Source organism: Bufo bufo, chromosome 2 (genome assembly GCF_905171765.1).
Source record: "Bufo bufo chromosome 2, aBufBuf1.1, whole genome shotgun sequence".
Taxonomy (NCBI): Eukaryota; Metazoa; Chordata; class Amphibia; order Anura; family Bufonidae; genus Bufo; species Bufo bufo.
Window position 1 is genome coordinate 572,121,093 of NC_053390.1, and position 18,642 is coordinate 572,139,734.

Sequence of the window (18,642 nt, forward strand, 5' to 3'; positions counted from 1 at the left end):
AAATACATATAAAAGACCACAACACAGAAGCGCAGCGCTCCACAGAGACAGATTAACAGTCAGCACTCAGCCTGCATCTTAACTTTAATGAATGTATTTTCTCTTAATTTTTTATGACTGTTGAGTAAAGTTTGCCGGAATGAGTTACCCTGCATAAAACAGAATCCATGCATATTTCAAATTAGCACAATGAGAATAAGCTGCTGCGCCGCTTGCTTTCCTAATGAAAAATTATTGTCAAGCTCCCTATAGAGCTGGAAATTTACCATAGTGACTGAGCGCTAAAGCAATAAACGGTGACTATCAGTCAACATCTCAACTTTTAAGGCATATCGCTAGAATACACCACCAAGGTCAGATAGGTGTGGGCCCCACCTAGGAGACCTGCTCCTATCTTCAGAACAGGGAGAAGGGAGAGCAGCTGCGCATGCACAGGTGAAAATTAAATCCAAAAATATATGTGGTCCTTTGGGCTGTAGATGCATATGCTCCATTAATACAGATACAACCTCCTCATGAAGGCATATAGACATCATCGATGGGAGACACCCATTTAAGAGCCCTCTCTCTGTACAAGGAGCTTCTGTTCAGGTAGCTAGCCTTGCATTACATTGATGACCATTCATCTGAATAGCTGCCACATGCTGTGAGAAGCGAGAGCGATCTTGTGAGATAGAGTGTATCTCACAAGATCACCCTCTGACTGGTTGAACTGCATCTGAGCTATTAGGTTGACTCTTCTTGTGGACTGAACAATTGTGGCTGCTCCCTTGACTGTCCAGGAGCTAATATGTATATCAGCACCTAAAATAATGGCAGAGACTATCAGGAAAAAAATACCTGATTCAGTTCAATGCAGAAAGCTGCATTACTTTTAATATATTACGGTCCACATAAACCCCTTCAGGAACTTGCGATTTTCAGTTTTTGCATTTTCAGTTTTTAATCTCTGCCTTCCCACAGCCATAACTTTTTTATTTTTCTGTTCACATAGACATATGAGGGCAAGTTGCACTTTCTAATGGCACCAATTAATATTGCATAGGATTTAGTGGGAAGCTGGAAATTCCAAATGGGGTGAAACTGGAAAAAAAATAAGCCACTACAGTTTTTAGGGATTTCATTTTAACCTTTTCAGGACCGCCGTACGCAGGATTGAGTCATTGCGGCGGCCCTGCTCTTCTGGGTAGACGCGCCGGCGCATCCACTCGCAAGACGCGAGATTTCCTGTGAACGCGCGCACACAGGCGCGCGCGTTCACAGGAACGGAAGGTAAGAGAGTGGATCTCCAGCCTGCCAGCGGCGATCGTTCGCTGGCAGGCTGGAGATGTGATTTTTTTAACCCCTAACAGGTATATTAGACGCTGTTTTGATAACAGCGTCTAATATACCTGCTACCTGGTCCTCTGGTGGTCCCCTTTGTTTGGATCGACCACCAGAGGACACAGGTAGCTCAGTAATATGTTGCACCAAGCACCACTACACTACACCCCCCCCCTGTCACTTATTAACCCCTTGATCACCCTTGATCACGCCTGATCACCCCATATAGACTCCCTGATCACCCCCCTGTCATTGATTACCCCCCTGTCATTGATCACACCCCTGTAAAGCTCCATTTAGACGTCCGCATGATTTTTACGGATCCACTGATAGATGGATCGGATCCGCAAAACGCATACGGACGTCTGAATGGAGCCTTACAGGGGCGTGATCAATGACTGTGGTGATCACCCCATATAGACTCCCTCATCACCCCCCTGTCAATGATTACCCCCCTGTCATTGATCACACCCCTGTAAAGCTCCATTCAGACGTCCGCATGATTTTTACGGATCCACTGATAGATGGATCGGATCCGCAAAACGCATACGGATGTCTGAATGGAGCCTTACAGGGGCGTGATCAATGACTGTGGTGATCACCCCATATAGACTCCCTCATCACCCCCCTGTCATTGATTACCTCCCTGTCATTGATCACACCCCTGTAAAGCTCTACTCAGACATCCGCATGATTTTTACGGATCCACTGATAGATGGATTGGATCCGCAAAACGCATACGGACGTCTGAATGGAGCCTTACAGGGGCGTGATCAATGACTGTGGTGATCACCCCATATAGACTCCCTCATCACCCCCCTGTCATTGATTACCTCCCTGTCATTGATCACACCCCTGTAAAGCTCCATTCAGACATCCGCATGATTTTTACGGATCCACTGATAGATGGATTGGATCCGCAAAACGCATACGGACGTCTGAATGGAGCCTTACAGGGGCGTGATCAATGACTGTGGTGATCACCCCATATAGACTCCCTCATCACCCCCCTGTCATTGATTACCCCCCTGTCATTGATCACACCCCTGTAAAGCTCCATTCAGATGTCCGCATGATTTTTACGGATCCACTGATAGATGGATCGGATCCGCAAAACGCATACGGACGTCTGAATGGAGCCTTACAGGGGCGTGATCAATGACTGTGGTGATCACCCCATATAGACTCCCTCATCACCCCCCTGTCATTGATTACCCCCCTGTCATTGATCACATCCCTGTAAAGCTCCATTCAGACGTCCGCATGATTTTTACGGATCCACTGATAGATGGATCGGATCCGCAAAACGCATACGGACGTCTGAATGGAGCCTTACAGGGGCGTGATCAATGACTGTGGTGATCACCCCATATAGACTCCCTCATCACCCCCTGTCATTGATTACCCCCCTGTCATTGATCACACCCCTGTAAAGCTCCATTCAGATGTCCGCATGATTTTTACGGATCCACTGATAGATGGATCGGATCCGCAAAACACATACAGGCATCTCCCTGGAGCCTTCCAGGGGGGGTGATCACCCCATATAGACTCCCTGATCACCCCCCTGTCATTGATCACCCCCCCTGTCATTGATCACCCCCCCTGTCATTGATCACCCCCCCTGTCATTGATCACCCCCCCTGTCAGGCTGCATTCAGATGTCCGTATGATTTTTACGTATCCACGGATACATGGATCGGATCCGCAAAACATATACGGACATCTGAATGGAGCCTTACAGGGGGGTGATGAATGACAGGGGGGTGATCACCCCATATAGACTCCCTGGTCACCCCCCTGTCATTGATCACCCCCCTGTCATTGATCACCCCCTGTCATTGATCACCCCTCTGTAAGGCTCCAATCAGACATTTTTTTGGCCCAAGTTAGCGGAAATTATATATTTTTTTCTTACAAAGTCTCATATTCCACTAACTTGTGTCAAAAAATAAAATCTCACATGAACTCACCATACCCCTCACGGAATCCAAATGCGTAACATTTTTTAGACATTTATATTCCAGACTTCTTCTCACGCTTTAGGGCCCCTAGAATGCCAGGGCAGTATAAATACCCCACATGTGACCCCATTTCGGAAAGAAGACACCCCAAGGTATTCCGTGAGGGGCATATTGAGTCCATGAAAGATTGAAATTTTTGTCCCAAGTTAGCGGAAAGGGAGACTTTGTGAGGAAAAAAAGAAATATCAATTTCTGCTAACTTGTGCCAAAAAAAAAAATTTCTATGAACTCGCCATGCCCCTCATTGAATACCTTGGGGTGTCTTCTTTCCAAAATGGGGTCACATGTGGGGTATTTATACTGTCCTGGCATTCTAGGGGTCCTAAAGCGTGAGAAGAAGTCTGGGATCCAAATATCTAAAAATGCCCTCATAAAATGAATGTGGGCCCCTTTGCGCATCTAGGCTGCAAAAAAGTGTCTCACATGTGGTATCGCCGTATTCAGGAGAAGTGGGGCAATGTGTTTTGGGGTGTCATTTTACATATACCCATGCTGGGTGAGATAAATATCTTGGTCAAATGCCAACTTTGTATAAAAAAATGGGAAAAGTTGTCTTTTGCCGAGATATTTCTTTCACCCAGCATGGGTATATGTAAAAAGACACCCCAAAACACATTGCCCAACTTCTCCTGAATACGGCGATACCACATGTGTGACACTTTTTTGCAGCCTAGGTGGGCAAAGGGGCCCACATTCCAAAGAGCACCTTTAGGATTTCACAGGTCATTTACCTACTTACCACACATTAGGGCCCCTGGAAAATGCCAGGGCAGTATAATTACCCCACAAGTGACCCCATTTTGGAAAGAAGACACCCCAAGGTATTCCGTGAGGGGCATGGCCAGTTCCTAGAATTTTTTATTTTTTGTCACAAGTTAGTGGAAAATGATGATTTTTTTATTTTTATTTTTTTCCCTTACAAAGTCTCATATTCCACTAACTTGTGACAAAAAATAAAAACTTCCATGAACTCACTATGCCCATCAGCGAATACCTTGGGGTGTCTTCTTTCCAAAATGGGGTCACTTGTGGGGTAGTTATACTGCCCTGGCATTCTAGGGGCCCAAATGTGTGGTAAGGAGTTTGAAATCAAATTCTGTAAAAAATGACCAGTGAAATCCGAAAGGTGCTCTTTGTAATTTGGGCCCCTTTGCCCACCTAGGCTGCAAAAAAGTGTCACACATGTGGTATCTCCGTATTCAGGAGAAGTTGGGGAATGTGTTTTGGGGTGTCATTTTACATATACCCATGCTGGGTGAGAGAAATATCTTGGCAAAAGACAACTTTTCCCATTTTTTTAAACAAAGTTGGCATTTGATCAAGATATTTCTCTCACCCAGCATGGGTATATGTAAAATGACACCCCAAAACACATTCCCGAACTTCTCCTGAATACGGAGATACCACATGTGTGACACTTTTTTGCAGCCTAGGTGGGCAAAGGGGCCCACATTCCAAAGAGCACCTTTCGGATTTCACTGGCCATTTTTTACAGAATTTGATTTCAAACTCCTTACCACACATTTGGGCCCCTAGAATGCCAGGGCAGTATAACGACCCCACAAGTGACCCCATTTTGGAAAGAAGACACCCCAAGGTATTCCGTGAGGGGCATGGCGAGTTCCTAGAATTTTTTATTTTTTGTCACAAGTTAGTGGAAAATGATGATTTTTTTATTTATTTATTTTTTCTTACAAAGTCTCATATTCCACTAACTTGTGACAAAAAATAAAAACTTCCATGAACTCACTATGCCCATCAGCGAATACCTTGGGGTGTCTTCTTTCCAAAATGGGGTCACTTGTGGGGTAGTTATACTGCCCTGGCATTCTAGGGGCCCAAATGTGTGGTAAGGAGTTTGAAATCAAATTCTGTAAAAAATGACCAGTGAAATCCGAAAGGTGCTCTTTGGAATGTGGGCCCCTTTGCCCACCTAGGCTGCAAAAAAGTGTCACACATGTGGTATCGCCGTATTCAGGAGAAGTTGGGGAATGTGTTTTGGGGTGTCATTTTACATATACCCATGCTGGGTGAGAGAAATATCTTGGCAAAAGACAACTTTTCCCATTTTTTTTATACAAAGTCGGCATTTGACCAAGATATTTCTCTCGCCCAGCATGGGTATATGTAAAATGACACCCCAAAACACATTGCCCAACTTCTCCTGAATACGGAGATACCACATGTGTGACACTTTTTTGCAGCCTAGGTGGGCAAAGGGGCCCACATTCCAAAGAGCACCTTTCGGATTTCACCGGCCATTTATTACAGAATTTGATTTCAAACTCCTTACCACACATTTGGGCCCCTAGAATGCCAGGGCAGTATAGCTACCCCACAAGTGACCCCATTTTGGAAAGAAGACACCCCAAGGTATTCCGTGAGGGGCATGGCGAGTTCCTATAATTTCTTTGTCACAAGTTAGTGGAAAATTATGATTTTTTTTCTTTTTTTTTTCTTACAAAGTCTCATATTCCACTAACTTGTGACAAAAAATAAAAACTTCCATGAACTCACTATGCCCATCAGCGAATACCTTGGGGTGTCTTCTTTCCAAAATGGGGTCACTTGTGGGGTAGTTATACTGCCCTGGCATTCTAGGGGCCCAAATGTGTGGTAAGGAGTTTGAAATCAAATTCTGTAAAAAATGACCAGTGAAATCCGAAAGGTGCTCTTTGGAATGTGGGCCCCTTTGCCCACCTAGGCTGCAAAAAAGTGTCACACATGTGGTATCTCTGTATTCAGGAGAAGTTGGGGAATGTGTTTTGGGGTGTCATTTTACATATACCCATGCTGGGTGAGAGAAATATCTTGGCAAAAGACAACTTTTCCCATTTTTTTATACAAAGTTGGCATTTGATCAAGATATTTCTCTCACCCAGCATGGGTATATGTAAAATGACACCCCAAAACACATTGCCCAACTTCTCCTGAATACGGAGATACCACATGTGTGACACTTTTTTGCAGCCTAGGTGGGCAAAGGGGCCCACATTCCAAAGAGCACCTTTCGGATTTCACCGGCCATTAATTACAGAATTTGATTTCAAACTCCTTACCACACATTTGGGCCCCTAGAATGCCAGGGCAGTATAGCTACCCCACAAGTGACCCCATTTTGGAAAGAAGACACCCCAAGGTATTCGCTGATGGGCATAGTGAGTTCATGGAAGTTTTTATTTTTTGTCACAAGTTAGTGGAATATGAGACTTTGTAAGAAAAAAAAAAAAAAAATCATAATTTTCCGCTAACTTGTGACAAAAAATAAAAAATTCTATGAACTCACTATGCCCATCAGAGAATACCTTAGGGTGTCTACTTTCCGAAATGGGGTCATTTGTGGGGTGTTTGTACTGTCTGGGCATTGTAGAACCTCAGGAAACATGACAGGTGCTCAGAAAGTCAGAGCTGCTTCAAAAAGCGGAAATTCACATTTTTGTACCATAGTTTGTAAACGCTATAACTTTTACCCAAACCATTTTTTTTTTACCCAAACATTTTTTTTTTATTAAAGACATGTAGAACAATAAATTTATAGCAAAATTTATATATGGATCTCGTTTTTTTTGCAAAATTTTACAACTGAAAGTGAAAAATGGAAAATGCAAATGTGATCGCACACTACATCCAGCACTCTGCCCTCCATGCTGGATGAGACATTGGTGTACATTTTGGCCAAAGCGTAATAAGCCACTCACCGCGTCAAGGTCGTCTCATTAGAGTGGTCCCTAACTCTTGTTCCTACCTGTTTATGGGCCATGACAGCCACATAAAGTCCAGGGAATGCAGGTCAGCATGCAAGCCAAGTACACTCTGCTTTTAACCCCGTCCGGTGCCATTACAGCTTTCATCGGATGCAGGGATGCAAGTACCAACATGCATGCTGAGCCCACCATATACTTCTCCTGGAGCCAAATGGCTAATGGTAGGTTCTTTATAAGCAGACTCAGTTTTATACTGACTTTAAAACCAGCCTCCAGGAAAGATTGACTGGTCAGGTGTGCTTGACTCAAAGGAGATCGCCACGCCTCCAATATATGCTACAAAGAAAAAATGTGGGGGGTTGAGCCCGCACAACCTGCCTGTAGGTGCAGATCACTATGGCGAAATACATATACAAACGGAAAATGCAAATGTGATCGCACACTACATCCAGCACTCTGCCCTCCATGCTGGATGAGAAGTTGGTGTACATTTTGGCCAAAGCGTAATAAGCCACTCACTCATAAGTCCCTGGACTTTATGTGGCTGTCATGGCCCATAAACAGGTAGGAACAAGAGTTAGGGACCACTCAAATGAGACGACCTTGACGCGGTGAGTGGCTTATTACGCTTTGGCCAAAATGTACACCAATGTCTCATCCAGCATGGAGGGCAGAGTGCTGAATGTAGTGTGCGATCACATTTGCATTTTCCGTTTGTATATGTATTTCGCCATAGTGATCTGCACCTACAGGCAGGTTGTGCGGGCTCAGCCCCCCACATTTTTTCTTTGAAAGTGAAAAATGTAATTTTTTTTGCAAAAAAATCGTTAAATTTCGATTAATAACAAAAAAAGTAAAAATGTCAGCAGCAATGAAATACCACCAAATGAAAGCTCTATTAGTGAGAAGAAAAGGAGGTAAAATTCATTTGGGTGGTAAGTTGCATGACCGAGCAATAAATGGTGAAAGTAGTGTAGGTCAGAAGTGTAAAAAGTGGCCTGGTCTTTCAGGGTGTTTAAGCCATGGGGGCTGAGGTGGTTAACGGTGTTCCCTATGCGGTAAAACTGACCTGTTAACCATCATTCTTTGGGTCAGTTTGATTACAGTGATACACATTTCTATAGTTTTACTTGTGTTTTAATACTGAGAAAAAATCTAAACTTTAAAAAAAAAGCATTTTTTCTTTGCATCACGATTTTCCGCTCCCCATAACTTACGTAGGGCTCATATTTTGCGGGGCAATCTGTAGTTTTTATTGATACCATTTTGTAGTGCGTATGACTTTTAGACCACAAGAGACAAACAAATGATGAATCAACCATTTAGATATTTTTTTTTCGGTTACGGCGTTCACCATATGAGATAGATACATTTATATTTGCATTTATATTTTAATAGTACAAGTATTTTGGGACATGGCGATGCCCACAATTTTTTTTTTATTATTATTTTTATTATTTTTAAACTGAGGGAAGTGATTTAATAGGGGAAAGCGGGGATGTTAAATTTTTTTAAAACCTTTTTTTTTACCTTTTTTTACACTTTTATTAAGTCCCTCTAAGGGACATGAACATACAATCGTTAGAGCACTTCTCCCATAGACTGCAATGATTTACCATTGCAGCCTATGGAAGTTTCATTGTGTTCCTATGGGGGCTTCAAAGGAACATTGCTGTAGTAAGCCTGGTAGCCTCTAGCTACCATACAGAACAAACGGCTCCCTCGATTGCCACGTGAGGGAGTCATTTCAGCCTCGGGAGTGCAGCACTCCTGGGAAAAGCCACTTCTGATGCAGTGGTCACAATTGACCACTGCATCTGGGAGGTTAAGTGTCTGTAATTGGCCTTATCGTCGATCACAGACATTATACCAGAGTGTATGCCCCGTGAAACAGCATTTTTGAAAGACTGGCCTTGTACAGTGGAGGTCTAGAAAAGGTTAAAGGGAATCTTTCCTGCTGAACATGCTGTCTGATCTGCCAGAATCATGTTATAGAGCAGTAATTGGCTGAGCAGATTATATAGTTTTGTGGTAAAATATTCTGTATAGCATGTAATTAGTTGATTAAAATCCCTGCTCTTTCTATATTTAGAAGTCCAGTGAGTGATTGACGGCTACCTCTATGCACAGTCATAGGGGGAAGGCTGTGAATCACTGAGTCGGACCACCTAAAAATAAGTAGACTCCTAAAAGTAGAAACAGCGTGGATTTAAATGAGTAAAATGCACATTATTCAGAATCTTTTCCCCAAAAAACGACAGCATATATCAGTCTGCTCAGCTCCTTCTGCTGTATAGCATGCTGCCAGCAGAACAGACTTCATGGTTAACATGACAGGTTACCTTCAAAGACAGCTTTAACACAAGGTATAATACTTTTGAGTCCAAGAGGAAAAGACCTAAGGTCATACTAATTAATCAACCCAACAAGTTAGATGAAACATGTCATGCACTTTTCAAACATCACCATAGCTAAGGTATTGTAGCTAATATTACTCTTGTAAAGTAAGCAGTTATAAAACGTATCACCTCCAATTGATTGTGAGCATCCTGCAAGTCTGAGTTATGATAAGGGGTGATAGTATCAGAAAAGCATCCATTTTTTAGGCCATACAAGTAAATTCAATGGTTTCCAATATATTTACGTAGTAATTATGTCATCATATTAGACTGGTAAATTGATAGCACTACATGTTCTCCTACCACTTCAGGTCAATGATGGAAGTGGTCTTTCAAAAATTGTTATAATTTTACTTCCAAAACTTTACCTTGCAGGTCATACCAAGTTTTATATGATGTCTACTTACATTTGCAGGGTGGTAGAAGGCAGGCCCCAGTGTATTGTCCACAGCAGGTAGACTTTGTCTCACAAGGGAACCGTCTGCAGTTTCTTCATAGCCAAAAACTTGTCCTGGTCCAGGGATAGATGGAGCACCAGCATTTTGCTGCCTTTTCTGATGGCTTTTTGCTATCTGTGTGGGTAATGACAAAACTTCTATTTTGATTTACATTTAGTAGAATATGGTTTTCTTTAACAATAAAGACCTCCATCATACAGTCAACGATGGATGGGAAACAGAAAACTGCACAATAAAATGTGATATGTTATTATGACCACAGCTAGGGAAGGTCATGAAAAATATACATAGGAAAAGGGGCCATTATGAATGATAAAAAAATGGACCTCCATAAGGATAACAATTTTGGCACACAGAACTTCCCCTTTCCATGACTCTAAGGCCAATTCCCTATCCTTTCCTGCTAACAATGCAGTTCTTCAAGAGATGGGAGTCCTACACAAACTGTAGGACTCCCATCTCCTGAAGAACTGCATTGTTAGCAGTTCATCAGGAGATAGAAGTCCTGTAGCCATCTGGTGGCAAAGAGAATGGGAGCAACCAGGGCCTTGAATCAACATGGTGTGTCTGTACAGACTCACAAAGTCAGTAACTGCAATAATTATTTAATCTGTAAAAAATGCTCTTCATTCTGAACCTAACGTAGCCATATACCTCAAATAGCTGTGAGCTAATTGGCTGTTGGGCCAACAGCTACGTCTCCCAATGCCTCCCCTTCATACACACGTATCCACGATCGGCCAAGTTACAGTAGCATGTGTTTTCAATGAGAGAGGGAAATAAGCCACTGCCAGACAAGGTATTGACCATGTTGAAAACCAAGATGCCCATGAATTCTTTCCAGCAACATTTGCTGCTGAGGGCAAGTCTTAACGAAAAATACATTAGAAGGTTGGCCGGTCCCATATGGCCACCTTCCAACAATGCTAAAACTGTACGGAAACAGAAGGAAAAGCCTATTACGGTGATCAAGATGACCAGGGAGAGGGATGCCACAAGTAAATCCAACGGAAGACACAATGGCACTTTAGTTGAATTATTCTGTTGCTTCAGCACCGTTAATGTGGATTGAAGCTACAGATTACTATCTGACAAATATGTTGATTAATGTTAGCGCAAATTAAATGAACTGATTAATGTTAGCCAGAATGAAATTACACAAAGTTCTTGCCAAGAGTGGACAATATTATAATTAGTCAACAAGAATCCAATAATTGTGACCAACATTTACATTATTAATAGAGGAGCCCAGATACGCCCAGGCGTCTCTTCCTACAAATTGATTTAAGGCTAAAAGTATTGGAGTAGAGCAGATTGGCTAACCATGGTGTCTACAGGCATCCATAATGTGTTTAAAGATAATGAAATGTTGCAGCAGTGCACTGTATATTACTTTATTGTAAGACCGCAGAAAAGATAATAGAATAACCGCTCTGACATACAGTAGATAGGACTTGCATACAACACTTCTTTTCTAACCTATTCTTATTATTGTAATCGGTCAGAAGGGAATAAAGACAATAATCCTGTAGGGTTTGGTACCTTCAAACTCCCTGGTGTAGATCTGATCATCTGACAGCAGAAAACATGGCTACATGGAGGCAGGAGACATAGATTGCCCTAAAAATGCCATGCATCTGCAGACTGGGAGTTGTGGGAAATTTAAAGATAGCTGTGATTTTTATAATAAGTATCTAGTAGAATTTTTCAAATATGTAAGTGTAAGGATCTGTTCACAAGTTCTGGGTTTGACATGGATTCTGGCGCTGATTCTGGGCAGAAATCTGTGCCAGAACCGATGTCAATCCACATTCAGTGTCTGAATTAGGATTTTGTAACCCTTGTTCACATTCACTGGGAATATAATCTGTGGTCATGTTGCGAAAAAAAAAGTCAGCGAGGATAAGCATCTTGCTACTTAGCCCCACTGACTACACATCACTGACTACAACGAACTGCATGTCTGCAGTAGAAATCCAAGGAAAAATATGCAGAAAGAAGGGACATGTTGCACATTTTACTGCATCTTAAATTCTATGCAGAATTTCTTCTCAGCGTGTGGATGAGATTTGTTAAGATCTCATCGACTTTGCGGCTACTGCAATAGGATATGGAATTTCTGCCTGCAAATCTAGGTGAAAAATCTGCAGCATATATGCTACATGTGAACATATCCTAATTGAACAACCCTATCTGTTATTTATAGGCTATTTTTTACCATATCAATCTGCCAGGCTACTGCCAACAACTTACCACACTGTTTATTATATTAAAGGGGTTGTTTAATACTGATGACCTATCCTTAGGATCGGCCTCCAATATCTGATTGGTGGGGACCTGCTCATCAGCTGTTTGAAGAGGCTGCAATGCTCCGGAGAGTGCTGCGGCCTCTTCCTAGGCCGGTGACATCAAGTTCATTGGTCACATGGCCTAGACGTAGCTCAGTCCCATTAAAGTTAAGGGGGGAGCTGTAATACCAAGTACAGCCCCTATTCAATAGATGTTGCTGTTCTTAGCAAGCTCCAAGGAGGCTGGATGCCAAGTGTTGCCCCTTCCCCCACCATTCTGATACTGATGACCTGTCCTGTGGATAAGTCATCAATATTAAACACTGGAAAACCCCTTTAATTTTCCAAGTAGACGGCTGTTGATTGCCTGTGTTTTTATTAGTCTTTCAGATAAAAAAATAAGGGGGTAATTTATCAAACTAATGTAAAGTAGAATTGGCCTAGTTGTCTATAGCAACCAATCAGATTCCACCTTTCATTTTGGAGAGCTCCTTTGAAAAATGAAATGAAGAATCTGATTGGTTGCTATGGGCAACTAAGCCAGTTCTACTTTACACCAGTTTGATAAATGACCCCCTAAATCTATAATATTGGCTTCTTTTCTCTTGCCAGTCGGAAGCAGATTCCTGTATAAAAGCTCCTCTCCCTTTGCCAAATACACATCCTTGAAATGTAATACCATTGGCGTATGAATAACTTACAATTTAGGCTAGCATCATGGCTTCCAGAGTCATGACAGCAATAAAGGATCTGCTTTCAAACAGATCTCAAACAATCCTGATAGATCCCTTTGGTCTATGATGGGGTTGATCAGGTTCCCATTGGAGTTCTGAGATTTTTAACAGCATTTTGTCATAAAAAATATACTTGAATCTTAACAGAAGAGAGAAAAATGAGTGTGCCCAGAGCATACGATATCCCATCACCTGTAGTCGTCAATCACCCAATAGTAATAAGAAAAATGATGTACTTTTTGAGGTTTTGGAGAGGTCCTCTTTGCTCCATCAGTATCCATTCCAAGCTGCAGATCATATGCGCCAGGTCCAGGAATAGAGGAGACAGATTCTTGAAAGCGCTTTTCTTTGTTCTGGATAGTTTGTCCTCCTTTCACCTTTTCCTAAAAAATATTACCCATGGTTGTCATAGTGTAACGCAGGAATAACAAACCACCACACGCCAGCTGGAACAGCTGCACCGAGGCATCCAAATGAAACCGGATAGTTAATAGCAAGCTGCAACCAAGCTTGTAATTGTTAGAATAAATATGCTTTTCGGTATAATATATTCTGTATAATGCTACAGAGCACTTTTAAAGGACTTGCTAGATGCCTAATTGTCTCATTTGTAAATGTGACGAGGTTGCACAACACTATAAATGTAAATATTTTTCCTTCTTAAAAAGTGGATGTAATAAAATCACATAATTGGGCTATATATACTAGTGTGGAAATCTGAAATGTTGCATTAGCCAGGAAAATGTGCACATTCCTACCAGCAAATTAGAAAAATCATAAGTTACAATTTTACTCCTGCAATCTAAAAAAATGATGTTTATGCCATCACTGAATTTGCCTACAGGATGTATATGGCTGGCATATTGTGATATAGTGTCACGCCCTGGCCTCCCCTAACATCCTGAACCCAAAATTCCAAAACAGGTTTCTTATGAATGATGTTACGTCAAGCAAATTTCTAATTGATGGGGTTCAAAGGCCAGGGAACTGAGTCAACTTTATTCTCAGTCAACTTTGCCCTGCTTCTCCTCCCTTTTGTGACCAGCTTGTAATGAAGCCCACAGCCAACCATCTGCATCTTTACTCTTCAGTAAATCTTTGATAGGGGGCATAGCAACATCACAAAGCAGTGATGGTCCATAATATTGTCAAATATAAGGGGATAGTGGAGCTGAATCTAAATCATGGCATGGAGTGTCAAAAGGAGATTCAACTTGATTTCCAGTTGTATGTAAATTAAAGGGGTTGTCTAGGATTTTAAGAATGTTGGCATACTCAGGAATAAAATAAAAATGACCACCTGTTAAAGGGAACCTGTCACACTGAAAATGCAAATTTTATGTATTATTTATTGATATAGCACCAATATAGTCTTCAGACATTATCAACACTTGCTTTCCCAAGGGAAGGAAACCGGAGTAGCCAGAGGAAACCCATGCAAACATGTGGAGAACATACAAACTCCATGCATATGTTGTCCTTGGTTGGATTTGAACCTAGGACCCCGTCAATCATGGCCAATCTCTTAGTTGGACTCCTAAGCCCTGAATAAGCAGAAATTCTGAATATGTTATGCAGAATCTGTTTCCAAACTACATTGATTTGCCCAGCTTCCCCTGTGTAACATGCAGCCTGAAGATCAGATATACCTTCTAATGTGACAGGTTCATGACAATTACATAATTCACCAGGACATAGTTTCAGCCATTACAGTAATTTTGTAAAAAAAATGACAATTTGTATAGGAATCAGAATGAAATGAGAAGGGCAGATGGTTTATAAGTGGCTCACAAGCTCTCAGAGGGCTTCATCAGGCCAGAGTCGTGCGACACTGACATGTGCGTTCATTGCCTTCATGGTTTCCATTTATCTATATTCTCATTTAAATAATGTTGAGTTCAATATTCATTTCACCTTTAAATTAAATATTTCATAGTGTCCTGGTCCAGGTGCAGCAGAAACAGTCTGAGGGGAATTAAAAGCAAAATCTCGACTTGCAGTTGATAAAAAGGGAGCATATCCAGCTAAAAAAAACAAAAAAACATTTAGAAACACAATAAAAACATATGACAGGAACATTAAAAATGTCGAATAATATAACAAAATAATCGAATGTGGAGTAATTGAGTGCGTGTTATTTAATATATAAATGTGATGTATGACTAAGGTCCTGATTGTCATGTGATGTATGACTGAGGTCCTGATTGTCATGTGATGTATGACTGAGGTCCTGATTGTCATGTGATGTATGACTAAGGTCCTGATTGTCATGTGATGTATGACTGAGGTCCTGATTGTCATGTGATGTATGACTGAGGTCCTGATTGTCATGTGATGTATGACTGAGGTCCTGATTGTCATGTGATGTATGACTGAGGTCCTGATTGTCATGTGATGTATGACTGAGGTCCTGATTGTCATGTGATGTATGACTAAGGTCCTGATTGTCATGTGATGTATGACTGAGGTCCTGATTGTCATGTGATGTATGACTGAGGTCCTGATTGTCATGTGATGTATGACTGAGGTCCTGATTGTGCAGATGAAGCTCAGATGGTAAGGGGCTCATGTGCTAGGAGTCTAGGGAGAACCTAGGGTTGCATTAAGAGGTGACTTGCTCCCTGTTCCCTGCTACCTGGCTAGCAGCCACCGCCATTGCACGGCGGGGGGTTTCTCCCACGCCCCGCCGTGACATTATAATAAATAAGGGTGACTCACACAGACATAGACATTCAGCCAGGGAGCAGAGCTCCTACACAGACTGACAAAATCCAACTGACCACAGGCTCCAACACACCAACATATAAGGAGGCCTGAGGTCACACCCACCACACCTCGCAAAAACACACCTTAACCCAGTGCACACCAAAGCAGGGAAAGGAAACAATCTTAAAGGGAAAGCGCACACACATACATATCAACAAGTTACCACAAGCAACCAGCATGAGCGGCGAAAGTGTCACGGCACACACCAAAGGCCATGACAGGGGCATTATTACTAAAAGGGGGCACAATTACTGTGTGAAGAAACAAAGGGGACTATTACTGTGTGGTTCACCAGGGGGGCATTATTACAGTGTGAGATTGTGTAAGGGTGGGGAAAAGGTAAGGAGGATGCTAGAAAAGTGGGGAGCCAAAGATGTCTGTGTGTTACACTCTGCAGATGCAAGTCATGGCCCGGAGAAGACGTCAAAGCAGTCTGGGCCAGATGGAGAAGAGAGGGGAGAGTGAATGACTCCAGAAAGTGTGTTACCTGTGAGTCACCAGAAGTCACCAGAGCGTCTGTGTAGTTCTTGTATGTACCACCATAAAGTCACTGTATAGTGGTAAGTTTGGCCTTTGTGTAGAGGTTTCTACTGTGCAACAGTATGATGGTGGTATTCCATCATTGAATATGGTGGTAATTTGTGTTCATGTGCTTGCAATATTATTAAGGTCTTATAGAACATTACTATTGGTTCAGCAACAGTACGGTGATAAATATATATTTATTTATTTTTGGGGGGGGAGAATATAATTGAATAGAATTTGTCGGATATATGTCTTTCCATAAACATACTTGAAAAAATGCTTGTGAAAGGTCCTTCTTCCCATTTTTGTAATAAATCTTTTGCTTACAGCACCTTGTTTTACCTAATTTCAGGCAGCCAGTATATAGTGCTGTATGATTTATCATTAGTAATTTGTATGTCGGGGCTTCTGTTCCATTACACATATCTCGTATCTATAGCTGTAGTCGATGCTGCTAGAAATATTCCACAATGGCGGGTCATTCGATTTGAATGATACACTGATGCAGCCTTTTATACCCACTTTTATAGCATATAGCAGTGGACCCCCAACCAACCCCCTGACCAGTACAAGACAAGTGGATCATCTGGTACCTGTCCACAGGGGGCGCCAGTGTTTAATGGCGGGATGGCAACTATCGGCTCCTGTGCCCTGCCATTCAGCCTCACAGGCTGAAGGTCGCTAGGCCTGAGGACTATGAGGCAGTGGCACGGTGCAGGATTCTTGCAATGACATCATTACGACCTTCTGCGCCAGGTCACAGGTGGCACAAAGACGTCATCACGCCGCCAGTGCACTACTAGGGAGGCCACTACTAGGGAGCATTATATGTAAAGAGGACACTACTGAGGGGGCATTATATATACTGTGGCCTTAATGGAAATTACTACTGAGACTGGGGAGATTACTAAGTAGGGAGCATAAAATGAGGCATTATTACTAAATAGGTGTGTTCTGTGTGTCCAGTTAGGGAGACATCACCTGAGTCACTGAGTATGGGCCGAAACAGGATTATTAATGACTGGGACCTAAATGGGTATGGTTATTATTTGGCCTTTATATAGTTTAATTATTGGTAATATTATGGTTTTTATGCACATGATTTCACCACTCATTCCAGTCCATGGAAAAATTGTCTTGCATGAAACTGGTCTGTGGTATTAAAAATGTTGGGGACCACTGATATACAGGGATCCCCAGTGGCCCACAGATCAAATCATGACTCATCTTGAAATACATTATAAGTGAACTAAATAACCATATGTTATGGTAATCGTTCCATTTAGGCCAATTTCAGACAGACCTAGACTCCCTCCCCTCCATGGTTCTATGGAATAAAAATTAAAGGGATATTTCCACTTTCCTTAAAAAACAGGTTTCCCAACCACAGGGAGGAGAAAAGGAGGACTTGGGACCCACATTCTTTGTGGGAAGACCCCTTGAACAGTGTTTTATAGCACTAAAACTGAAGTGGTAGGTATCATGCATGAACTTCCTAGTGTTCAGTGGAGTTCTCAGCAGGGAGGTCCTCAACATTCATACATTTTATGGGTTTAGAACCATACAGTGATTGTAGTTCAGTTCAGTAGATGTTGCAGTCATGACATGGACCCAACCCCTCCAATGAACATTTCTTATGCTATGACTAACCTGGTTTGTGCATTTTGTCAATAATCGGGTCATAGGATCCTGGGCCCACATTTTCTCGAGTGCTGCCCAGAGTGACAACAAGTGACCGAGGGGCACGATCGTACATTTTGCCTTTTAGTTAATAAACACCTAAGGGTTCATATGATAAAAGGAGTTAAAATCATATCAATAAGGTACTATGCAATGAAGGTTTCCTAATTCAATTCAGCATTTCACTTCAATAATATCAAGAAAACAATTTTAAAGATTTAGCATATAGGGGGAGATTTATCAAACGGAATGAAAGGTGAAATCTGATTGGTGGCTATGGACAACTCAACCAGTTTTTCTTTACACCAGTTTTGATAAATCTGCCCCATAGTGCCCAAAATAATACTGTATGGACTGGATACCGCAACCCAAAGTGTGAGCATAGCCTAAAACTTTTACTAAATCATTTTTACCTTTGCAGAGGATGATGTACTCTAAATAGCGTAGTCCACTATAGCACAGGTCTCCCAATGATAAGGTGAATGAGGGACGAGTCTGCTACTGGGAACCGATCAGGCTTTACTGACAAGGGAAAGCTGCAGTGACTTCTTATTTCCAATGTCTCAGCACTATAGCATTGCACCGTGTCCATATAAATGTATGAGCTTGTAATGTATGGATAATATGGGATCCTTAGGGTCCATTTAGACGTCCGCAAGTGTCAAATTGCGCATCCGCAAAACACAGATACCAGCTGTGTGCCTTCCACATTTTGCGGACCGCACATGGCCGGCCCTATGA

The 18,642-nt window shown here is 42.0% G+C and overlaps 1 protein-coding gene across 1 annotated transcript in view; it reads right to left on the reverse strand.

Moving 5' to 3' along the window:
• Positions 1–18,642, reverse strand: part of STPG2 (sperm tail PG-rich repeat containing 2) — a 1,039,376-nt gene that overhangs the window by 1,005,902 nt on the left and 14,832 nt on the right. Inside the window, exons 2-5 of the mRNA XM_040419865.1 lie at positions 17,872–18,000; positions 14,845–14,954; positions 13,167–13,313; positions 9,858–10,022 (exon numbers count right to left, since the gene is read on the reverse strand). Coding sequence (XP_040275799.1) covers positions 9,858–10,022; positions 13,167–13,313; positions 14,845–14,954; positions 17,872–17,977 — 528 coding nt within the window. The 5' untranslated portion in view covers positions 17,978–18,000. The remainder of the gene's footprint in view (positions 1–9,857; positions 10,023–13,166; positions 13,314–14,844; positions 14,955–17,871; positions 18,001–18,642) is intronic.